The sequence below is a fragment of the Hoplias malabaricus genome, chromosome 13, assembly GCF_029633855.1.
Source record: "Hoplias malabaricus isolate fHopMal1 chromosome 13, fHopMal1.hap1, whole genome shotgun sequence".
Lineage (NCBI taxonomy): Eukaryota > Metazoa > Chordata > Actinopteri > Characiformes > Erythrinidae > Hoplias > Hoplias malabaricus.
Genome location: NC_089812.1, coordinates 22150134 through 22168939, shown reverse-complemented (window position 1 = coordinate 22168939; position 18806 = coordinate 22150134). Strand labels below are relative to the sequence as shown.

The 18806-nt window shown below is 42.7% G+C and overlaps 1 protein-coding gene across 1 annotated transcript in view; it reads left to right on the top strand.

Annotated features, from left to right (window-relative positions):
* cacng2a (calcium channel, voltage-dependent, gamma subunit 2a) overlaps positions 1 to 18538 on the top strand; it is a 55373-nt gene extending 36835 nt beyond the window's left edge. Inside the window, exons 2-4 of the mRNA XM_066642021.1 lie at positions 1573 to 1656; positions 15114 to 15254; positions 16564 to 18538. Coding sequence (XP_066498118.1) covers positions 1573 to 1656; positions 15114 to 15254; positions 16564 to 17096 — 758 coding nt within the window. The 3' untranslated portion in view covers positions 17097 to 18538. The remainder of the gene's footprint in view (positions 1 to 1572; positions 1657 to 15113; positions 15255 to 16563) is intronic.
* Positions 18539 to 18806: the final 268 nt, after the last annotated feature.

Genomic DNA, 18806 nt, shown 5'->3' with positions numbered 1-18806 from the left:
AACACCCTAATTAGCTGAGATATTTATGAGCACAAAATATCACAGAATTTAAGCTCAAGGTTGATAGTGGGCTTTACTGATACAGGGGCTTTTGGAGTGCACTGTAACTATCTGTGAGGAATACAACTACCTCAGACAGGCTTAAACCGAGCACAATATTCAGCTTTAGGTTAAAGTAAACATACATTTGAGTGAATAAAGATGTTTCTGACACTCACAGGGTAAATATCACACCACTGGCCTGACACTGCAGGCGTGAAACTGTAGCTTTGCGGCTTCGCAGTCAGACCCTTCTTCTCTCCTACTGGTCCCAACCACAGCACCCCCAGCCTCCACATACGCTTTAGGAGGAGGTCTCTGATCCAAGTAGCCAGACACAAAGCTGCCAGATCCAAAGATGCTATAATACCAATAACTCTGTATTATGCTAATTTTGACATCTCTATTTTGCTTTGTACCCAAATATATCTTTTAATCTGTTTTTCCTATAGATTCATTTCTTGAGTTCTATTTTTTGGAAATGAGCAGTCATCAAAGCCTTTCACTGCCAGCTATTTATCTGCACTCTTTTATTTTAGTGGTTTGCCTTGTTCTTTCTGGTAGATGCTAAACTGCATCCTGTCACTATGTCTTAAATGTGGTGGTAAAGAAGCAGCAGCAGTTGTGTGAAATTGGTGAGTGCAGTGTGTGTGTGTGTGTGTGTGTGTGTGTGTGTGTGTGGAAACTGGGCTGAGCGGAGAGTTTCCAGCAGAGAAAGGCGTGTAAATCTGTTTCTTACATGAAAGCAGCTTTGATAGGTCTCTGCTCTCATCTCCAGCAGTGTGTCACTAACACTCTGCTTCTCAGCCAAAATATCCGCAATAAACACACACCACACACACACAGAGGAACTTTATAACACTGACCATCTTTTAATATTGCACTCTATGTTTGTAGAGTCTTTATTATGACTAAAGAATTCAGCTCCTTTAATGACACCACAATGGAACACAGTTCTGGTTCTTAATGAAACATCTGTGTACCACAAGGATCAAACCCCACAACAGCGTTCTTCCCCTGTCTAAACAGCCCTGTTCAGAACACCTGCTTTCAGCACCCGTTCCTTTAAATGATAATGAGCCGCTCGCTATTCACCCCGTCCCTGAGCACACAGCAGTGAGGAGCGAGGAGCAGAAACCCTGGTTTTTAATCATCATCTCTTGGTTCTCTTTCTGTGGACTGTTTTTACTTAGTGCTCTTTTTTCTCCTTGCTCGTTGTGCCTGTGAGTGACTGGGTGAGTGTGTAAAACTGTCCACAGGTGTGGGTGACTTGGTGAGTGAAACTGTCCACAGGTGAGTGGCTGGGTGTATGTGTAAGTGACTGGGCGAGTGTTTCAGTGACTGGACAAATGTGTGAGTGACTCAGTGAGTGTGTAATGCTCTGTTCAGGATGTGTCATGTAAAGAGATCACAGAAGATGAATGAATGAATGAACAAATGAATGAAGTAATTAATATCACATATCCTGATGATATTTAAATCCCATATTCTCTGATCACTGCTTTGATCTTAAATGTGCTTTTTTTATTTCAGGAAACTTTAAAGGACTGTGTAAACAAATCGACCACTTTCCAGAAGACGCAGATTACGAAGCGGACGCCTCCGAGTATTTCCTCCGTGAGTGGACCCTCTCTTTGTTTCCTTCTGCTGGTGTGTGTGTGTGTGTGTGTGTGTTGGGGGGTGTATTGTTGGCTTGTGTCCTAAGCTGCACGTTGCAAGGTTTAATTTGTGAGTTTGGAATCTCTCTCTTAACTCTGAGGAGACCAACAATGAACAATGTTCATCAGTTGTTAATTTGTATATTTAAGGTGGAACTGAAGACTTGCAACTGCTGCACCATTTAAACTGGAAGAGAAAATCTGAATTTAAAGCTAACCATAGCTTTCTAAAGTCATCCATTTAAAGTGTAATGGAAATTTTGAATAAGGCACTAATCTCTGACGCTGTGTTAACACTTTCCATCAGCCAGCAACTGAATTTGTTTCTAAACAGATATGATTAGAGTACTGGGATTTTTACTCACTCACACCCACACACACACACACACACACACACACACACACAGAGAGAGAGAGAAAGAGAGAGAACATTGATTTCTGCTCTGTTTTCACCCTTGCAAGTAAAGAAGTGTCAAACAAACAGTGTCAGTCCTAAAATTTAACTGTACATTTTCTAAACAAATGTAAAACTTCTTCCACCGTAGTTAGTTTCAGAACAAGGTCTGAGCTCTTCTTCAGTCTAGAGAGAGTGAGCTGTGGCAAGGGTGAACTTCTCAAAATGCCCAGCGTCTGTCAGAACAGGAGCGGAAGAGTGGAGCCCGCTTTCTGGATCATTCTGGTTTAAAATAAAAAGCTCCAGCTCCAGACAGTTTAAAGATGCAGTAGGCAGTTTCACCTGAGTGCTTGCCTTTGTTATTGTAGTTTACCTGCCTCATCACCAGAGGTCGCACATCTGACCAGGGCTGTAGTGCTTTAGTAAAAATGACCTCTGGTGACCAAACCGTTGAACCACAACCACAAAGACAGCCGCTCCGGACTGAGTGTGTGTGTGTTTGTGTGTCCTCATGGCCTATTGTACCCTAGTGTGTATTCACTGCCATGGATGGGTAAAATGTGGAGTTTTGTTGTACTGGGTGCAATAACAATAAAACATTTATGCTTTTTTTGAGTATGTAAAATACCTTTTCATATCATTATATTTTACTGTTTTCCTACTCAGAATATTCAATTAAATTGCTTAGTGCACCTTTAAATACAAATCCTTGAGTAAGTGGAAGTAGTAACTGCCCCTCTCTGGGCATTCTGAGGGTATTTTCTGTGTGTGTTTAAGATACAGATAAATCCTAAGTGAATCCTCTTCTGCCCCTTTCAGAGTCCAGATCAGGGCTGTTCATGAAGTGCAGTGACCAGCGTTAGTTAGAGCAACACAGCTAAATGACTTCAGGTCAGGACTGGAACATCATAAAGGGACATACATCGGAGTAAATGGGCTCCTGATGAACCGTATGCTGCCTGACCCTTAAGTGACCCTTATGAGCTACAGGCATCACAGTTAAAAGCCCAGTGACTTGTATGAAATTATGAACACAGCAGTGTGCCACTCAGAGCTCAGTGAGGATTTGCCGCTGTCTGAGAGTGTGTGTGTGTGTTTGTGCTCTGAGAGTATAGAGTTTGCAAGTGTGTGTTGTATTAGTGACGGTCCAGCGTAGTGCTTTAACTGGTGATTTTCTGAACATGGTGATGGAGTGATGGTGCGTTTGGTTCTGTGTTAAATGCTTCAGTTCTTTACATTAGCATTACTCACAGTGGTGGGGAATGGAACCATACGTCCTCCTCTAAAATCTATTTCAAGAAAATTGATTACATTGAAGCACACACAGCCGATGTCTGAGTACAGATTTGTGGAGGCGCTGTCCTAAAGTGATGTTTTTAGAAGCCTTAACTGGTGGAGAGATACGTGCACAATGTTATGAGGCGAAAACAATAATATGGCCCTCAAAGGAATTTTCCCATTGTCATCATTCCATATAAAGCTGTAGTAGACGACTGCAAGATGAAGAAGAGGGAATAACATGTTGGACGTGTGTTATTGTGTGTGGAGATGCCTGGTTCCATTCACCAGCATTGGAAAGAAACCCAAAAGTCCACGAGTTCCTGTACAATCAACAACTTCAAACAAACACAATCCATTACTTGAATTGTGAGAAAAATCTAAAGAAATGTATCTTTCTCCTTGGGAACAGCACAGCTACTTTGAATCTGTGAAAATATCACAGCTAGCTTCTAATCCCCTGGGTTCAACATACAGAAACGCAGGTTTTGGAAATGCAATGAATGGATAGTTTTCCAAACTAATATAAATAGCACAGACTGATACCCATGGGTATAGGATGTGTTCACGGATGCTGATTTTTACACATTTAGGCTCTTATTACGTGTAAGCTACACTAGCATTGTAGCACTAGTGTGAAAATTAAGAAGAAAAATCAGGTAGACAGCAGGTAGTGTCGCAGTCACACAGACCCAGGGACCTGGAGGTTGTGGGTTCGATTCCCGCTCCGGGTGACTGTCTGTGAGGAGTGTGGTGTGTTCTCCCAGTGTCCGCGTGGGTTTCCTCCGGGTGCTCCGGTTTCCTCCCATGCTCCAAAAACACACGTTGGCAGGTGAATTGGTCTCAGCCTGTGAAGGACTGGCACCCCCTCCAGAGTGTGTTCCCGCCTTGCGCCTATTGACTCCACGACCTGAACTGGATAAGCGCTTACAGACAATGAATGAATGAATGTTCCTGTATACTCTGACCTCCAGAAAACCAGTGCTGTGTCAGAAACTGTGCCATAATTACTTCAGTTACTACAACTATTTGAGACTTCTGCCCTTTTGTTGTGGTGTCTGAAAACAGTGCACTCAAACAATCTGCAATAAGCAGTGTAACCTAGAGGAGAGTGGATACACACAATATGCTGTGTTTGTGTACAGGAACACCAGATAACATTTTTACCTTAAATTTCTTAAAAAGCTTCAAAATCATTGTGATGACCCACTGTGCTATAATAGGGAGAATAGAGCCTCTATTGTTGCTATCAGCACTGGAGAAACTACACTATATAACTTTTGGATAAAAGTTGACTTCAGGATAATGCTTCTGAATACAGGATAACTGCAGGAGCGAAAATGCTAAACTTTACTTTGTGTCCCTTTAAAATCCATTCACTACCCTCCTGAATTCAATTTCGTACAATAGTGCACTATGTAGTGAGTCATATGTAGGGAGTAGTGAGTAGAAGCCGTTTCGAGCATAGCTTTGGTCTGAACGGACAGTGTCCCTGTAAATGTCCCTGATCCTGTGTGTGTGTGTGTGTGTCCTTTTCCTTTACCGCAGTTGGACAAAAAGGCTGCAATGCTCCCTATGGCTCCTGAATTAGGACACTCATATCCATAAATATTTCAGCCTCTTTCTTATATAGGTCAGGCCTCTCTCTCTCTCTCTCTCTCTCTCTCTTTCTCTCTCTCTCTCTCTCTCTCTCGTCTGTCCCTCATCCTCTCCGACAACCTCACACTGTTACTTTTGGTCTGGACTGTGATAAGGATAAACAGAGACCTGGCGAGATAAATGAGAAACACAGATCCAAGCGTCAGATACAACACTTTTGTTGGTAGGGACAGCTGAGCAGATTTAAAGAGATCACTATAATTGTATCTCACCAGTTGGAAACATGCTTCCATCAAAACATTACATCCCTAAGACACCTGTGAGAAACTTCTGAAACCATATTACACACTAGCTGTCAGCAGATTCTCTCAGGTCAACTGAATCACTGATTTGATTCATGGTTTCTTATATTCACTGATTCATTTTAGCCATCCAAGCACATTTAAGAATTCATTCATTCATTGTCTGTAAGCGCTTAACCAGTTCAGGGTTGCAGTGGGCCTGGAGTCTAAGCAGAATCACCGGGAACAGGGCAGGAACACATCCTGGTCAGGGCAGCAGTCCGTCACAGGGCAACACACACTCACACATTCACTCCTAGGGACAATTTTGAACAACAAATTCATCTACCAACGTGTGTTTGGACTGTGGGAGGAAACCCACGCGAACACAGGGAGAACATATAAAACTCCTCACCTGCTGCACCACCGTGCCCCACTAATTTAAGAATAATTATGATTCATGTTTTTTATTTATTTGTTTTTAAAACTATTTTCCCAACAATTTAGTCATCACTGCTTCTCTACGACTCCCCTCAATCCCACCCTGCCCCCACCATTGAAGATTCCTCTGAGACTGCTTCCATTTAAACTGCAGCCAAAACAACTCTACTACACAGCTCAACACACTTGGAGGAGAATGGGCCAAATACATTATAACAGCTGGCCTTTATCACAATAATAAATAATATACACTACATACGCTACACTAAATGTAAACATTCTTTTATTGTCATTGCACTGCAGTACAACAAAATTGTGCCTCTCTTTTTAATCCTCCGTGGCAGTGAAAAAACACACACACACACACCACCCATTTCTCCTGCCAGTCGAGGGAATCAAACCAGCGAACCATTCAGACCCAAACTCTCTTCTCTAACCTTTGGGCCAGGGATGTTGTAAACTCCTAAATTGTAGCGCCCCCTTTTGTAAATGAGGATATTTTTCAAGCCCCTCCACTGGGAATTACACGTGCATGTTTTTTTAATTCCAGGCTCCACTGGAATTTATTTTAAGCATTATTATATAGCAATAGCTCCACACCCCACTGGGAATCACTGTCTTAATATTTCTAAGCAAAGTATGTAATCAGTTCAATCACTTCAATCATGACTAATACAGCAAAGAGAGTCTAAAGGAGGATGCACTAACAGACAGCAGTTACACGGGCTTCAGAGTCGAGGACATAATATTTTTGAGATTTATTATTTATTATTTTAGTGGATTTTATTTTTTATGTTTTATTTTGAGTAGTTTATGTCATACAATATAAATATAAAAGCTCAATACAAAAATAAACTGAATAGTTGGTAGTGGATGCTGAATAATGGTGTGATTATAATGTTGTACATAACAAAGGACATGAAAAGTAGTGGAAGGAGAGGGAGAGAGCAGTCAGTGATGATGGAGTGATGTTGAGGCTGAAAAAATGAAGCACTCACACATGCACACACACACACACACACACAGAGTTATATAACACACCAATGACTTGAATATACACTCAGTTTTTACATCATACAGAGAGAGGGGAAGAAAAGAGCACATAAAGAGAGACAGAAAGGCAGAGAGAGGACAGAGAGCAAATGAGACATTGAATTAATGATAGTTAAGGCTAAAGAAATCATAGTGGCTACTGAATAATGAATACTGAATAAACTTTAGTGTGTATTCAGAAGGAGTATGTAACACGGAGTGAACTGAATGTGACTGGATGGTTCAGACACAGTTACACACACATGCAGCTCAGCACTAGCAAATAAAATCAATGGAGCCATAGGAGGGGATAGCATTTGTGAGTGTGTATGCAGTATCATTATGGTGAAGCAGATTAGCACCCCCTTGTGGAGCAGTCCCTAATTGTGAGTAAGTGAGTAAGTGAGTGAGTGACAGAAATAGACCCCATACATAAGTTCACTTATAGAACCAACATAAATATAACCATGTGGCCATAGTCGACCAAAGTATTGCATACAACTGTACACACACACACACACATTTTCTATTTCTACTGCATTTGATTATCATCTAACAGCAGGCGGGTAGGGGGAGGGGAGGGGTACATGGCACTAAAGCCTTAGGCAGCGGGCATGAAACTCACTCTCTCTCTCTCTCTCACACACACACACACACACACACACACACACACACACTAGGGTACTGCCTACATCTCGTGATCTGACAGATCTCAGCCTGTAACACAGTGTAAAACTAAAAGAATGTAAAAGTCATTTTTCAGTCACATGCTTTTAACAAAAATATATAAATAAATAAATTCACAGAAAAAACACAAGTAAATAATATAATTTTAGACCAAATCTTTTCTGGTCTTTACATTTCTGGGATGAAATATAAACGTGATTTGAATGTAAACCAATTGTGAACTGAATGTGATTAAATGTCCTGTTTGTGTGTTAAAATAAACAAAAAAATCAAGTGAATTATTGTCCATTTACTCACTGTCAGTTCACTCCAGGAAACGTTTACTGTGCAGATATTGCTCCAATCTCTGTAGAAAGCAATAGATGAAAAGGGTTGCTCTGTGTTGAAAAGGGTTAGTGTAAGTTTACAATGTCGATTGCGAGTCATGGGCTAAATTATAAAGCCCCTCAGCACTGGGCAGTGGAGCAGTGGAGCTGAGTCAACTCCAGAGTGATGGAGCTCCATCCAGAATCATTAGGATGAGCTGGACACTTGACCTCACTAATGTTGCCATCAAATCCTCACAGCAATGTGCCAGCAATAGAGCTCCATCACTCCAGCAAGCACTAAATAAAAGTCACTGTTACATCGAAACAACCAAAGGGTGTATTAGCAAAGTCTCTCTCTCTCTCTCTCTCTCTCTCTCTCTCGACTGTGGTGTGGTCAGATTGATACAGAGGAGAAGGAGGATTACAGTGATTATTTAAATGTGTCTCTGCAGGAGATCCACACAAATGATTTCAATGAGTGTGTGTGTGTGTACAGTCAGTTATGCTGCAGTTGTTTAGAGTAATAGCTGGGTGTCATCTAAAAACAACAAGCACGTTTATGTATGTGTGCTTGTGTGTTCTTATCCAGGAAAGACATTGAGTGTGTGTGTGAGCAGAGGTCCTTGGGTACACACTTAATGCTGACAGTAAAGCCATAGAAAAGCACAGCTCCAAAGAATGTGATTCTTTTCCCCACCCGTCGCTTTTGCTTAGGGGTGTGGGTGTCTCAATTCTTCATAAGAAAGAAGACTAGGGCCAAGCAGGAGGATTCAAATGGAGATTTTTTGTTCAGAGACACGCGTCAACGAAAGTCTATGAACATCTTCTGAATCAGCAGTGAGACGCAGCGCAGTAAGAAAGAACACGTCAGAATTTTCTCCTTTAAACTCGATGCTCACTAGTGTATTATCTCACTAGGGTGACCAGACGTCCTCTTTTACCCAGACATGTCCTCTTTTTTAGACTTAAAAAATGTCTGCGTGGAATTTGACAAACGTCCGGAATTTTGTTTTTCTAGAGCTTACATAGAATTTCGAGAAGCGTTTTGTTCACAAACTAGTCCCGCCCTCCCCTACTCCGATTGGTTCGCTTGAGTGAGAAGGGGGCGTGGTGAAGTAGCCTAAAATTTAGCTTCATATTACAGAGAGTTACAGGGGCTGGACAATGAAACTGAAACCCCTGATTTTAGAACACAATAATTTATTAGTATGGTGTAGGGCCTCCTTTTGCGGCCAATACAGCGTCAATTTGTCTTGGGAATGACATACACAAGTCCTGCACAGTGGTCAGAGGGATTTTAAGCCATTCTTCTTGCAGGATAGTGGCCAGGTCACTACGTGATGCTGGTGGAGGAAAACATTTCCTGACTCGCTCCTCCAAAACACCCCAAAGTGACTCAATAATATTTAGATCTGGTGACTGTGCAGGCCATGGGAGATGTTCAACTTCACTTTCATGTTCATCAAACCAATCTTTCACCAGTCTTGCTGTGTGTATTGGTGCATTGTGGTCCTGATACACATCACCGCCTTCAGGATACAATGTTTGAAGCATTGGATGCACATGGTCCTGCAGAATGTTTCGGTAGTCCTTGGCAGTGACGCGACCATCTAGCACAAGTATTGGGCCAAGGCAATGCTATGATATGGCAGCCCAACCCATCACTGATCCACCCCCATGCTTCACTCTGGGCATGCAACAGTCTGGGTGGTACGCTTCTTTGGGGCTTCTCCACACTGTAACTCTCCCGGATGTGGGGAAAACAGTAAAGGTGGACTCATCAGAGAACAATACATGTTTCACATTGTCCACAGCCCAAGATTTGCGCTTCTTGTACCATTGAAACCGACGTTTGTCATTGGCATGAGTGACCAAATGTTTGACTATAGCAGCCCGGCCGTGTATATTGACCCAGTGGAGCTCCCGACGGACAGTTCTGGTGGAAACAGGAGAGTTGAGGTGCACATTAAATTCTGCTGTGATTTGGGCAGCCGTGGTTTTATGTTTTTTGGATACAATCCAGGTCAGCACCCGAACATCCCTTTCAGACAGCTTCCTCTTGCGTCCACTGTTAATCCTGTTGGATGTGTTTCGTCCTTCTTGGTGGTATGCTGACATTACCCTGGATACCATGGCTCTTGATACATCACAAAGACTTGCTGTCTTGGTCACAGATGCGCCAGCAAGACGTGCACCAACAACTTGTCCTCTTTTGAACTCTGGTATGTCACCCATAACGTTGTGTGGATTGCAATATTTTGAGCAAAACTATGCTCTTACCCTCTGCTAATTGAACCTTCACACTCTGCTCTTACTGGTGCAATGTGCAATTAATGAAGATTGGCCACCAGGCTGGTCCAATTTAGCCATGAAACCTCCCACACTAAAATGACAGGTGTTTCAGTTTCATTGTCCAACCCCTGTAGGTGGGTGATATATGATTGTGTAATGCTTTTGAAGGTGTATAACATGCTAAATTTTGGTGTGTTGTGTCCTGGTGACTGATCAGGCTCTCCATTTGTTGTTGCATTTCATAAGAGAAGATTTTAACCACTACACATTGTACCAAGGGGCAACACAAAACAAGGTGTAGGGGTAAAATTAAGAAATAAGATTCACCTAAGTTCATCATGCCATAAGTCCAGGAGTGCACCACAGTAGTATAGAGCCAACCAAGCACTATGCTGTGAAGCAGTGGAACTGTGCTCACTGGGGTTTTGTGTTTGAAGTGTTATTTGGATCCATTACAGACCACACCTAAAAGCTATCAACTCCAACATTCCAGTGTCTAATGTAAAGCCTTCCTACAAAAGCAGAAGCTGTTGAAGAACTGACTTAGCTTATACAACACTTATGTAATGGTCTAGCATTGTAAAACAAGTATGAATGCAATGCAGTAATATAGTAGTGAGATAAAGGGAGTGTTGCTCCCTCCAGTCTGCCCTAGCTAGCAACGCAGCTGACCTCAGCACAAATCAAATCTGTGACCTCAACACTAATCACATATCTCAAAAGACTCTTCTGTATCAGCCTTATCTCTTCATAAAACCTTCAAAAATAGCTTCCTCTGACCCCTGCCCCATGTCTTTCCCCAGCCATTAGCGAGCGAAAAAGGTGAGGGCGCTAATTTGGACCAGGTCATATCGTTAGATTCGGCAAGCAGGCTAAGAGTGACAGCTAAACACCCCCAGTAGCAGCAGCTTGGCACGGCATCATGTCTTTACTGAAAGTAGGTAAAAGGAAAACTGTTTTTAGAGCCGTTTGGGTCGAGCTGGAACACTTCAGCTGCTTTGCTGTGGTTAAAAATTAAAGCGGCGCGTTGGAGGAGCTCACAGTATTAAAGCCTGGAGTAGCTCATGTACAGTGAAGATCTACAGGCTCCTGCAAAGGCTTTTAAAACAGTATCATGAGCAGCGCTAACAGATAAAGCAACACAGAACCAAGCTAAAATGATAAAGCTAAAGGATACCACAATGAGGATATGGCTAGCAGTAAATTCTAATTTAAATCATGTCCTATTTTCTCTCCTATTTCTGATATAGCCAACTATATCGGTTGAAAAATATTTTATTTTATGCAACAAATGTGTCCAGTGGTTAAATTTCGTTATGTACCTAAATGTTCTTTGGAAAATTAAGATAATTTAGCCTAACTAGCCTAGAATATGTTTGCTATCTGCTAAGCTAATAAAACTAATAAAGGCTAGAGAAATGTTCTTTTCTGTTATCTGCCCTTGGACTTATTGGGAATGAGTGTCCATTAGGCAGATCAGAATCCTGGTAAGTGACAGGGAAACCAATGTTCCCGTAAGAACATCTAAAAAGTGGTTTGTTTAGAGTAAGTAATAAAATTAGCCCATATCTTTTATGAACGGACCACGTTGTCCTCATTCTCACTTCCCTCTCGCTCTCGGTAGTGCAGTGGTTCTCTGTGGTACATGAAATCCCAAGGATTTTGTGGTTTCCAAATCCCAAGAAGCATCTTACAGTGTTCACTTGTGGAATACAAAACAGGTGATTCATACCAAAATGGTGAAGAACCTGCCAATTGCCAAAGAGATTATCAAGACCAAGTACTGTAACAAAACTGTTGCTGAGCCAGATCTGCATTTAAAACTCCTTGATCTTTGGGCTCAGCCCTTTCACTAAAATGGTAAGCAGCAGATGGATATGCATGTCTACTGTGTGCAAGTTGTGTGTGTGTGTTTCTGCAATATGAGTAGTAATATAGGTGGTAATGGGAGGTTTTGGTTTGAGAATTGGTGGTACATTTTCTAAAAAATTTAAGAACCACTCTAGTGAACTGATTTGGTTCCCAACAATGTGATATGTTCCAGGTACAGATAGACACACACACACACACACACACACACACATCCAAACAAACATCGTCAGGAGATTAGGAGCTCTCTCAATTCTAGAGTCGGTAGAATTGATACCAATGCACAGTGAAGCTGTTCCGGGCCCAAGCACTATCATCCGCAGCTGGTCCTTGGAGCTGAAACTCAAGACCATAATCCTCCACCTTCTGTCACCTTCAGGAGGAACACTTTAAACACTTTCACTGACAACAATCAATTCTTTTAAGCTATTCTCTCTCTCTCTCTCTCTCTCTCTCTCTCTCTCTCTCTCTCTCTCTCTCTCATCTTTCCTTCCTTTCTCATACTGGTTCACTCTCTCTCTCTGTGTGTATGTGTGTGTGTGTGATGGATGAGAAAGGGCGAGTGTGACCCCTCTCAGGTAATGTTCTGTGACGGGCCCTGTCAATATCCTACAACTTAATGTGCAGCTGGAGACAGAAGTGTGTGTGTGTGTGTGTGTGTGTGTGTGAGTAAGGCATGAAAGAGCATCAACCTCTAGCCACAGAAGCCAGCATCCTGCAGACAACGAGAAATAGAGCATTATACGATACGATCATACGAAAAGAAAAGTTAAGTAAGTAAAAAAATATACTAGAGGTGGTCATCCACCTGCATAAGATTGAGGAAGAGTTAATAATAAAAGATTCAGATAAAATCTGAACCCATAGCAACCGTGCAACACCCGCCCCCAACACCCCATCACATAAAGAGCACCCACACCCTTCATCTGAGAGAGAGGAGAATATTAATTTCCCCTTTCACTTCAGATTTGAACATATCACTTCTTTCCACTGTGAGAATAGCAGCTTAGCACCATGGGTCTGAAAGGATGTGGAGCAGGAGAGAAGAAACCCACTCAGAAAAGGAAATAGACACAAAAGAAGAAACTAATCACAGACGTCATTGGTGTGTGTTGGAAGAGGGTGAGAAGAAGGGGAAATGTGGGAACTACAGAGAGAGCAGAGTGAGAAAAGTAGAGAAAGAAAGTGGTAGGAAAGAGAATGAGAAAGAGAGAGAGTGTGTCACATGGGGTAGAAGCTGTCTGAGAAAAGGAGAAAGAACGAAGGAGAGATAGAATGTAATAAAGAGGATAGAGAAAAGATAGAAGAGAAGATGAGAGAGTAAAGTGTGAAATTATGGAGGAAAAACTGTCAGAGAGACAGACAGATGAGAGGAAAACAATAAAAAGAAAGAAAATTAAACTGTCGTTCATCACTCAGAGTAAAACCTCTTCACTTTTGCAGCAGGAGCATGAGACGCATGGCTCCACCTGTCTCCTATCACCTGTCTCCCATCACCTGTCTCCCGTCTCCTCCTGACACAGGTTCATCAAAACGTGTCCACAACTGAGTGACAAAAGTTTTGGGACAGTCTGCAATAACTGGTCTTATTACAATAACACCATGTGGAAACATCAACAGTGACACAGATAACAAAAGGAGAGCAACAGAGGGAGAGAGAGAGAGAAAAAGATGCAAAATGAAAGGGAGAGTGTGAGCAGGAAAGAGAAAGAACATCACAAAAGGACTTAAAGTTGAGAAGAAATGGAGAGAGAGAGAAAAGTGAGGAATATGAGAGAAGAGAAAATGATGTGTCAGAGAGAGAAGGGGGAGGGAGAGAGTGAGAGAGTGGGATGTACAGAAAGAGAGACAGAGGGAGAGAGTGATGCCAAGTGCAGTTTGAGTGGTGAGACGGTAAGCATCCTGATGAAAGTGTAAGGGTGCATGTTACGTAGCAGAGGAGTGGAGAGAGGGAGGAAGGATGAATAAGCGGTGAGAGGACAAAGAGGACTGAGACAGAATGAAGACGAGGGTTAAAGGAAGAACACAGTGGTGTTGAACTCGAATGAGCTCCAGCCTTGTGTCTCTAAAAACCCAGTCAGTCAATACACGCTGGGTTCAATTCCCTCCTCAGGTCACTGTATGTGAGGAGTGTGGTGTGTTCTCCCTGTGTCTGTGTGGGTCTCCTCCAGGTTCCTACCACAGTCCAAACACACAGGTTGGAAGATGGTGTGACTGTGTGAAACTGTCCACAGGTGTGAGTGTGTGAGTGACAGCGTGAGTGTGTGAAACTGTTCACAGGGGTGAGTGAGTGACAGGGTGAATGGTTAAAACTATTCATAGGGGTGAGTGTGTGAAACTGTCTACAGGTGTGTGTTTGAGTGACAGGGTGAGTGTGTGAAACTGTCTACAGGTGTGTGTTTGAGTGACTGGGTGAGTGTGTGAAACTGTCTACAGGTGTGTGTTTGAGTGACTGGGTGAGTGTGTGAAACTGTCTACAGGTGTGTTTGAGTGACTGGGTGACTGTGTAAAACTGTCTACAGGTGTGTGTTTGAGTGACTGGGTGAGTGTGTGAAACTGTCTACAGGTGTGTGTTTGAGTGACTGGGTGACTGTGTAAAACTGTCTACAGGTGTGTGTTTGAGTGACTGTGTAAAACTGTCTACAGGTGTGTGTTTGAGTGACTGGGTGACTGTGTAAAACTGTCTACAGGTGTGTGTTTGGTGTGAAACTGTCTACAGGTGTGTGTTTGGTGTGAAACTGTCTACAGGTGTGTGTTTGAGTGACTGGGTGACTGTGTGAAACTTTCTACAGGTGTGAGTGACAGGGTGAGTGTGTGAAACTGTCTACAGGTGTGTGTTTGAGTGACAGGGTGAGTGTGTGAAACTGTCTACAGGTGTGTGTTTGAGTGACTGGGTGAGTGTGTGAAACTATCCACAGGCGTGTGTGTGTATGACTGGGTGATTGTGTGAAACTGTCCACAGGTGTGTGTGTGAGTGACTGGGTGAGTGTGTGATGCTTTATTCAGATTATGTTCCTGCCTTCTGGATGAGTTACAAAAGATGGATGAATGAGTGAAGGAATGTGTAAAAGTGTATTTCTAATATCCACTGTCTATGTGTGGGTCATATTGAGATCTCTGGAGCTGTTTACACATTGACAGGGTGTTGATTGTTTTGTGCTGAGAGCAGAGCACAGCAGATGCTCAAACCATCAAAACACACTTTTACCTTCTCTCTCCCTCTCTCTCTCTCTAGGTGCTGTGAGGGCGTCCAGTATTTTTCCGATCCTGAGTGTAATCCTGTTGTTTATGGGAGGACTGTGCATTGCAGCCAGTGAATTTTATAAATCACGCCACAACATCATCCTGAGTGCCGGGATCCTCTTTGTCTCCGCAGGTGAGACACAGCAGAGGAGGAGGGACATTAAAACCACCCCCTTGTTTCTTCACTCAGACAATGGGCCTTCAGAGTAGAAAACAGAAGGTGGTTTTAATGTTATGGCTTTTCTCTCTTTCAAGCGTGCAGCAGTGTGCTCTCTCTAGAAGGTCAGCAAAGGGTCCCTCAAACTTCTGCTTTCAGTTTTATATATCAAACAAAATTAACCAGTGACAGATGACCCCCCCCCCCTCTCTCTCTCTCTCTCGCTCTTTGTCTCAGATACTGTTGCTAGGCTAAATGTGATCTTTTGGGATTCCACTCTAAAAATACAGAGTCCCTGACACACTTCACCAATGATCCATCATCTAAATTTCACTCTGTCACTGTCGCCTGTTTGAGCCTCACACAGGTCAAGCTGACCTCAGAACTGCACTCAGATCAGCATCAGAACTGACCTCAGGACAGTCTCAGGACATCATAACTGACTTTAGAACAGACATCAGAACAACCATAAAACTGACCCAAGGACTGACCTCAGTACAACCTCAGAACTGACCCTAGGACTGACCTCAGTACAACCTCAGAACTGACCCTAGGACTAACTTCAGAACTGACCCTAGGACTAACCTCAGAACTGCCCCTAGGACTGACCTCAGTACAACCTCAGGACTGACCTCAGTACAACCTCAGGACTCACCCTAGGACTGACCTCAGAGCTACACCTAGGACTGACCTCAGTACAACCTCAGGACTCACCCTAGGACTGACCTCAGTACAACCTCACAAATGGCCTCAGACCTGTCTTCAAAACTGACCTCAGAGCTAATAGAACTGACCTCAGAACTGAAATACCATCATAACCAACATCAGAACAGAAACTTAAACTGACCTCAGGACAACTTCAAAACCGACCTCAGAACAACTTCAGACATGATCTCAAGAATGCCCTCAGAAATTACCTCAACACAGCCCTCAGAATAGACAGAACTTGTCTCAGCACTGACCTTAGAACAGACTCCATAACAACCCTCGAGCCTCCTTCAAAACTAACAGACCTTCAGGACCAACCTCAGAACTGTCCTCAATACAGCCCCCAAAACCAGCCTGCTTCAGTTCAGCTAGTGGTGAGCACAGATTTGCAGGACACTGAGAGTTTAGTCTTCACTTTATCTGCATGTTATGTGTAAAGAATTATTTTAAAAAGAAAAAGGTGCACCCAAAAAATTATGACCCCTCAAAGATTTCTGTGAACTACTGAGTCCCCTCCTACGGCTGAAGCTCAATGTGGGTCTGCAGCACACTGAGAGCCTTTCTTTCCCCTCCACAGGCCTCAGCAACATCATCGGTATGATCGTGTACATATCAGCAAACGCGGGGGACCCCACCAAGAGCGACTCCAAGAAGAATAGCTACTCGTATGGCTGGAGCTTCTACTTTGGTGCGCTATCTTTCATCATGGCTGAGATGGTGGGTGTCCTGGCGGTCCACATGTTTATCGACCGGCACCGGGAGCTGAGGGCAGGGGCACGGGCAGCCGATTACCTCCAGGGATCAGCCATCACTAGGATCCCCAGCTATCCCTACCGCTACAGACGCCGCTCTCGCTCGTCCTCACGCTCCACAGACCCCTCACACTCCCGCGACACCTCACCCGTGGGGCTGAAGGGCTTTGGGGCACTCCCGTCCACCGAAATCTCCATGTACACTCTCACCAGAGGGGGGGACACACTAAAGGGCAGCCACGGGACCCCCACAGCTACCTACAACTCAGATAGGGACTTCCTCCAGGTCCACAACTGCATCCAGAAGGAGCTCAAAGACTCGTCCAATGCAGCCAACCGACGCACAACACCGGTATGAGGACAGATGAGGGACCCTCATAAAATAGAAAGCAGAACTTAATAGGAGCAAAGGGGGACAATCTCTGGAACATGACTGAAATCTCACAGACCTCAAGTTCTCATAATCCTGGATTTATCCCTAAAAACCTGGGAAGATCTTGTTGGGTTTGATTTGCATGATTTTGGTTTACCATTGGTCATCAGTCTGTGTGTTTTTTGAGAAAGCAAGGGGGGTGTTTAATTTTTAATATCATACTCGGGGAGTTGGGATGTGGGTTATATCACATCTAGTGTGAGGGGAGATCAAGGAGCTATAGCAAATTGAGCCAGAAGATGATGATGATGAGCTATAGTATCTTATTTCTACTGTCTTCAGAACATCTTGATTTGATCATTCCTTGATTTGTTAGTGTTAAGAAACTGTGAAACTGTTGCAGTAGGGAATTCACTGAGGAATACCCCAAACTGCAAACAAAGGTACTATATATTTACAATGTGCAACTGCCAGAGCCCACCCTTCATTTACTTCATTTTCAGTCAATACACCCATAAAGTACAAGATATTCATTTTTCAGGTGGTAAAATACAATTAATTAAATTCAATCCAATATTTTTTTCAGTTTTATTTATAGAGAGATTTTTACAACTGGATTTTTCACAAAGCAGCTTCACAGAATTCCCTCAAAGCATAAGGAAGAAACCTTAAGAGGAACCAAGAAACCCTTCCACCTCTGGTCGACATGTAAAACAAAGAGCAGTGTATAAACAGAGACTAGTGTATTAACAAAGAGCAGTGTATAAACAGAATCATATATTTACAGAGCACTGTGTATAAACTTAGTGATATATAAACAGAGAGCACTGTATAAACAGAAAGCGGTGTATAAACAAAGAAACAGAGCAGTGTATAAACACAGAAAAAGTGTGGTGTATAAACAGGGAGCAGTGTATAAACAAAGTTGAGTATTAACAGATCTCTGTGTATAAACAGTGATGTATAAACAGAGAACGGTGTATAAACAAAGAAACAGCAGTGTATAAACAGAGCAGTGTATAAACAGAGAGCAGTGTATAAACAGAACAGTGTATAAACAGAGATACAAAGCGGTGTATAAACAGAGAACAGCGTTTAAACAGAGAAACAGAGAGCGGTGTATAAACAGAGAAACAGAGAGCGGTGTATAAACAGAGAAACAGAGCGGTGTATAAACAGAGCGGTGTATAAACAGAGAACAGTGTATAAACAGAGAAACAGAGCGGTGTATAAACAGAGCGGTGTATAAACAGAGAACAGTGTATAAACAGAGAAACAGAGAACATTGTATAAACAGAAACAGAGCAGTGTATAAACAGAGAACAGTGTATAAACAGAGAGTGGTGTATAAACAGAGAACAGTGTATAAACAGAGAAACAGAGCAGTGTATAAACAGAGAACAGTGTATAAACAGAGTGGTGTATAAATAGAGAACAGTGTATAAACAGAGAGTGGTGTATAAACAGAGAGAGGTGTATAAACAGAGAGTGGTGTATAAACAAAGAACAGTGTATAAACAGAGAACAGTGTATAAACAGAGAAACAGAGAGCGGTGTATAAACAGAGAACAGTGTATAAACAGAGAAACAGAACAGTGTATAAACAGAGAACAGTGTATAAACAGAGTGGTGTATAAATAGAGAACAGTGTATAAACAGAGAACAGTGTATAAACAGAGAAACAGAGAGTGGTGT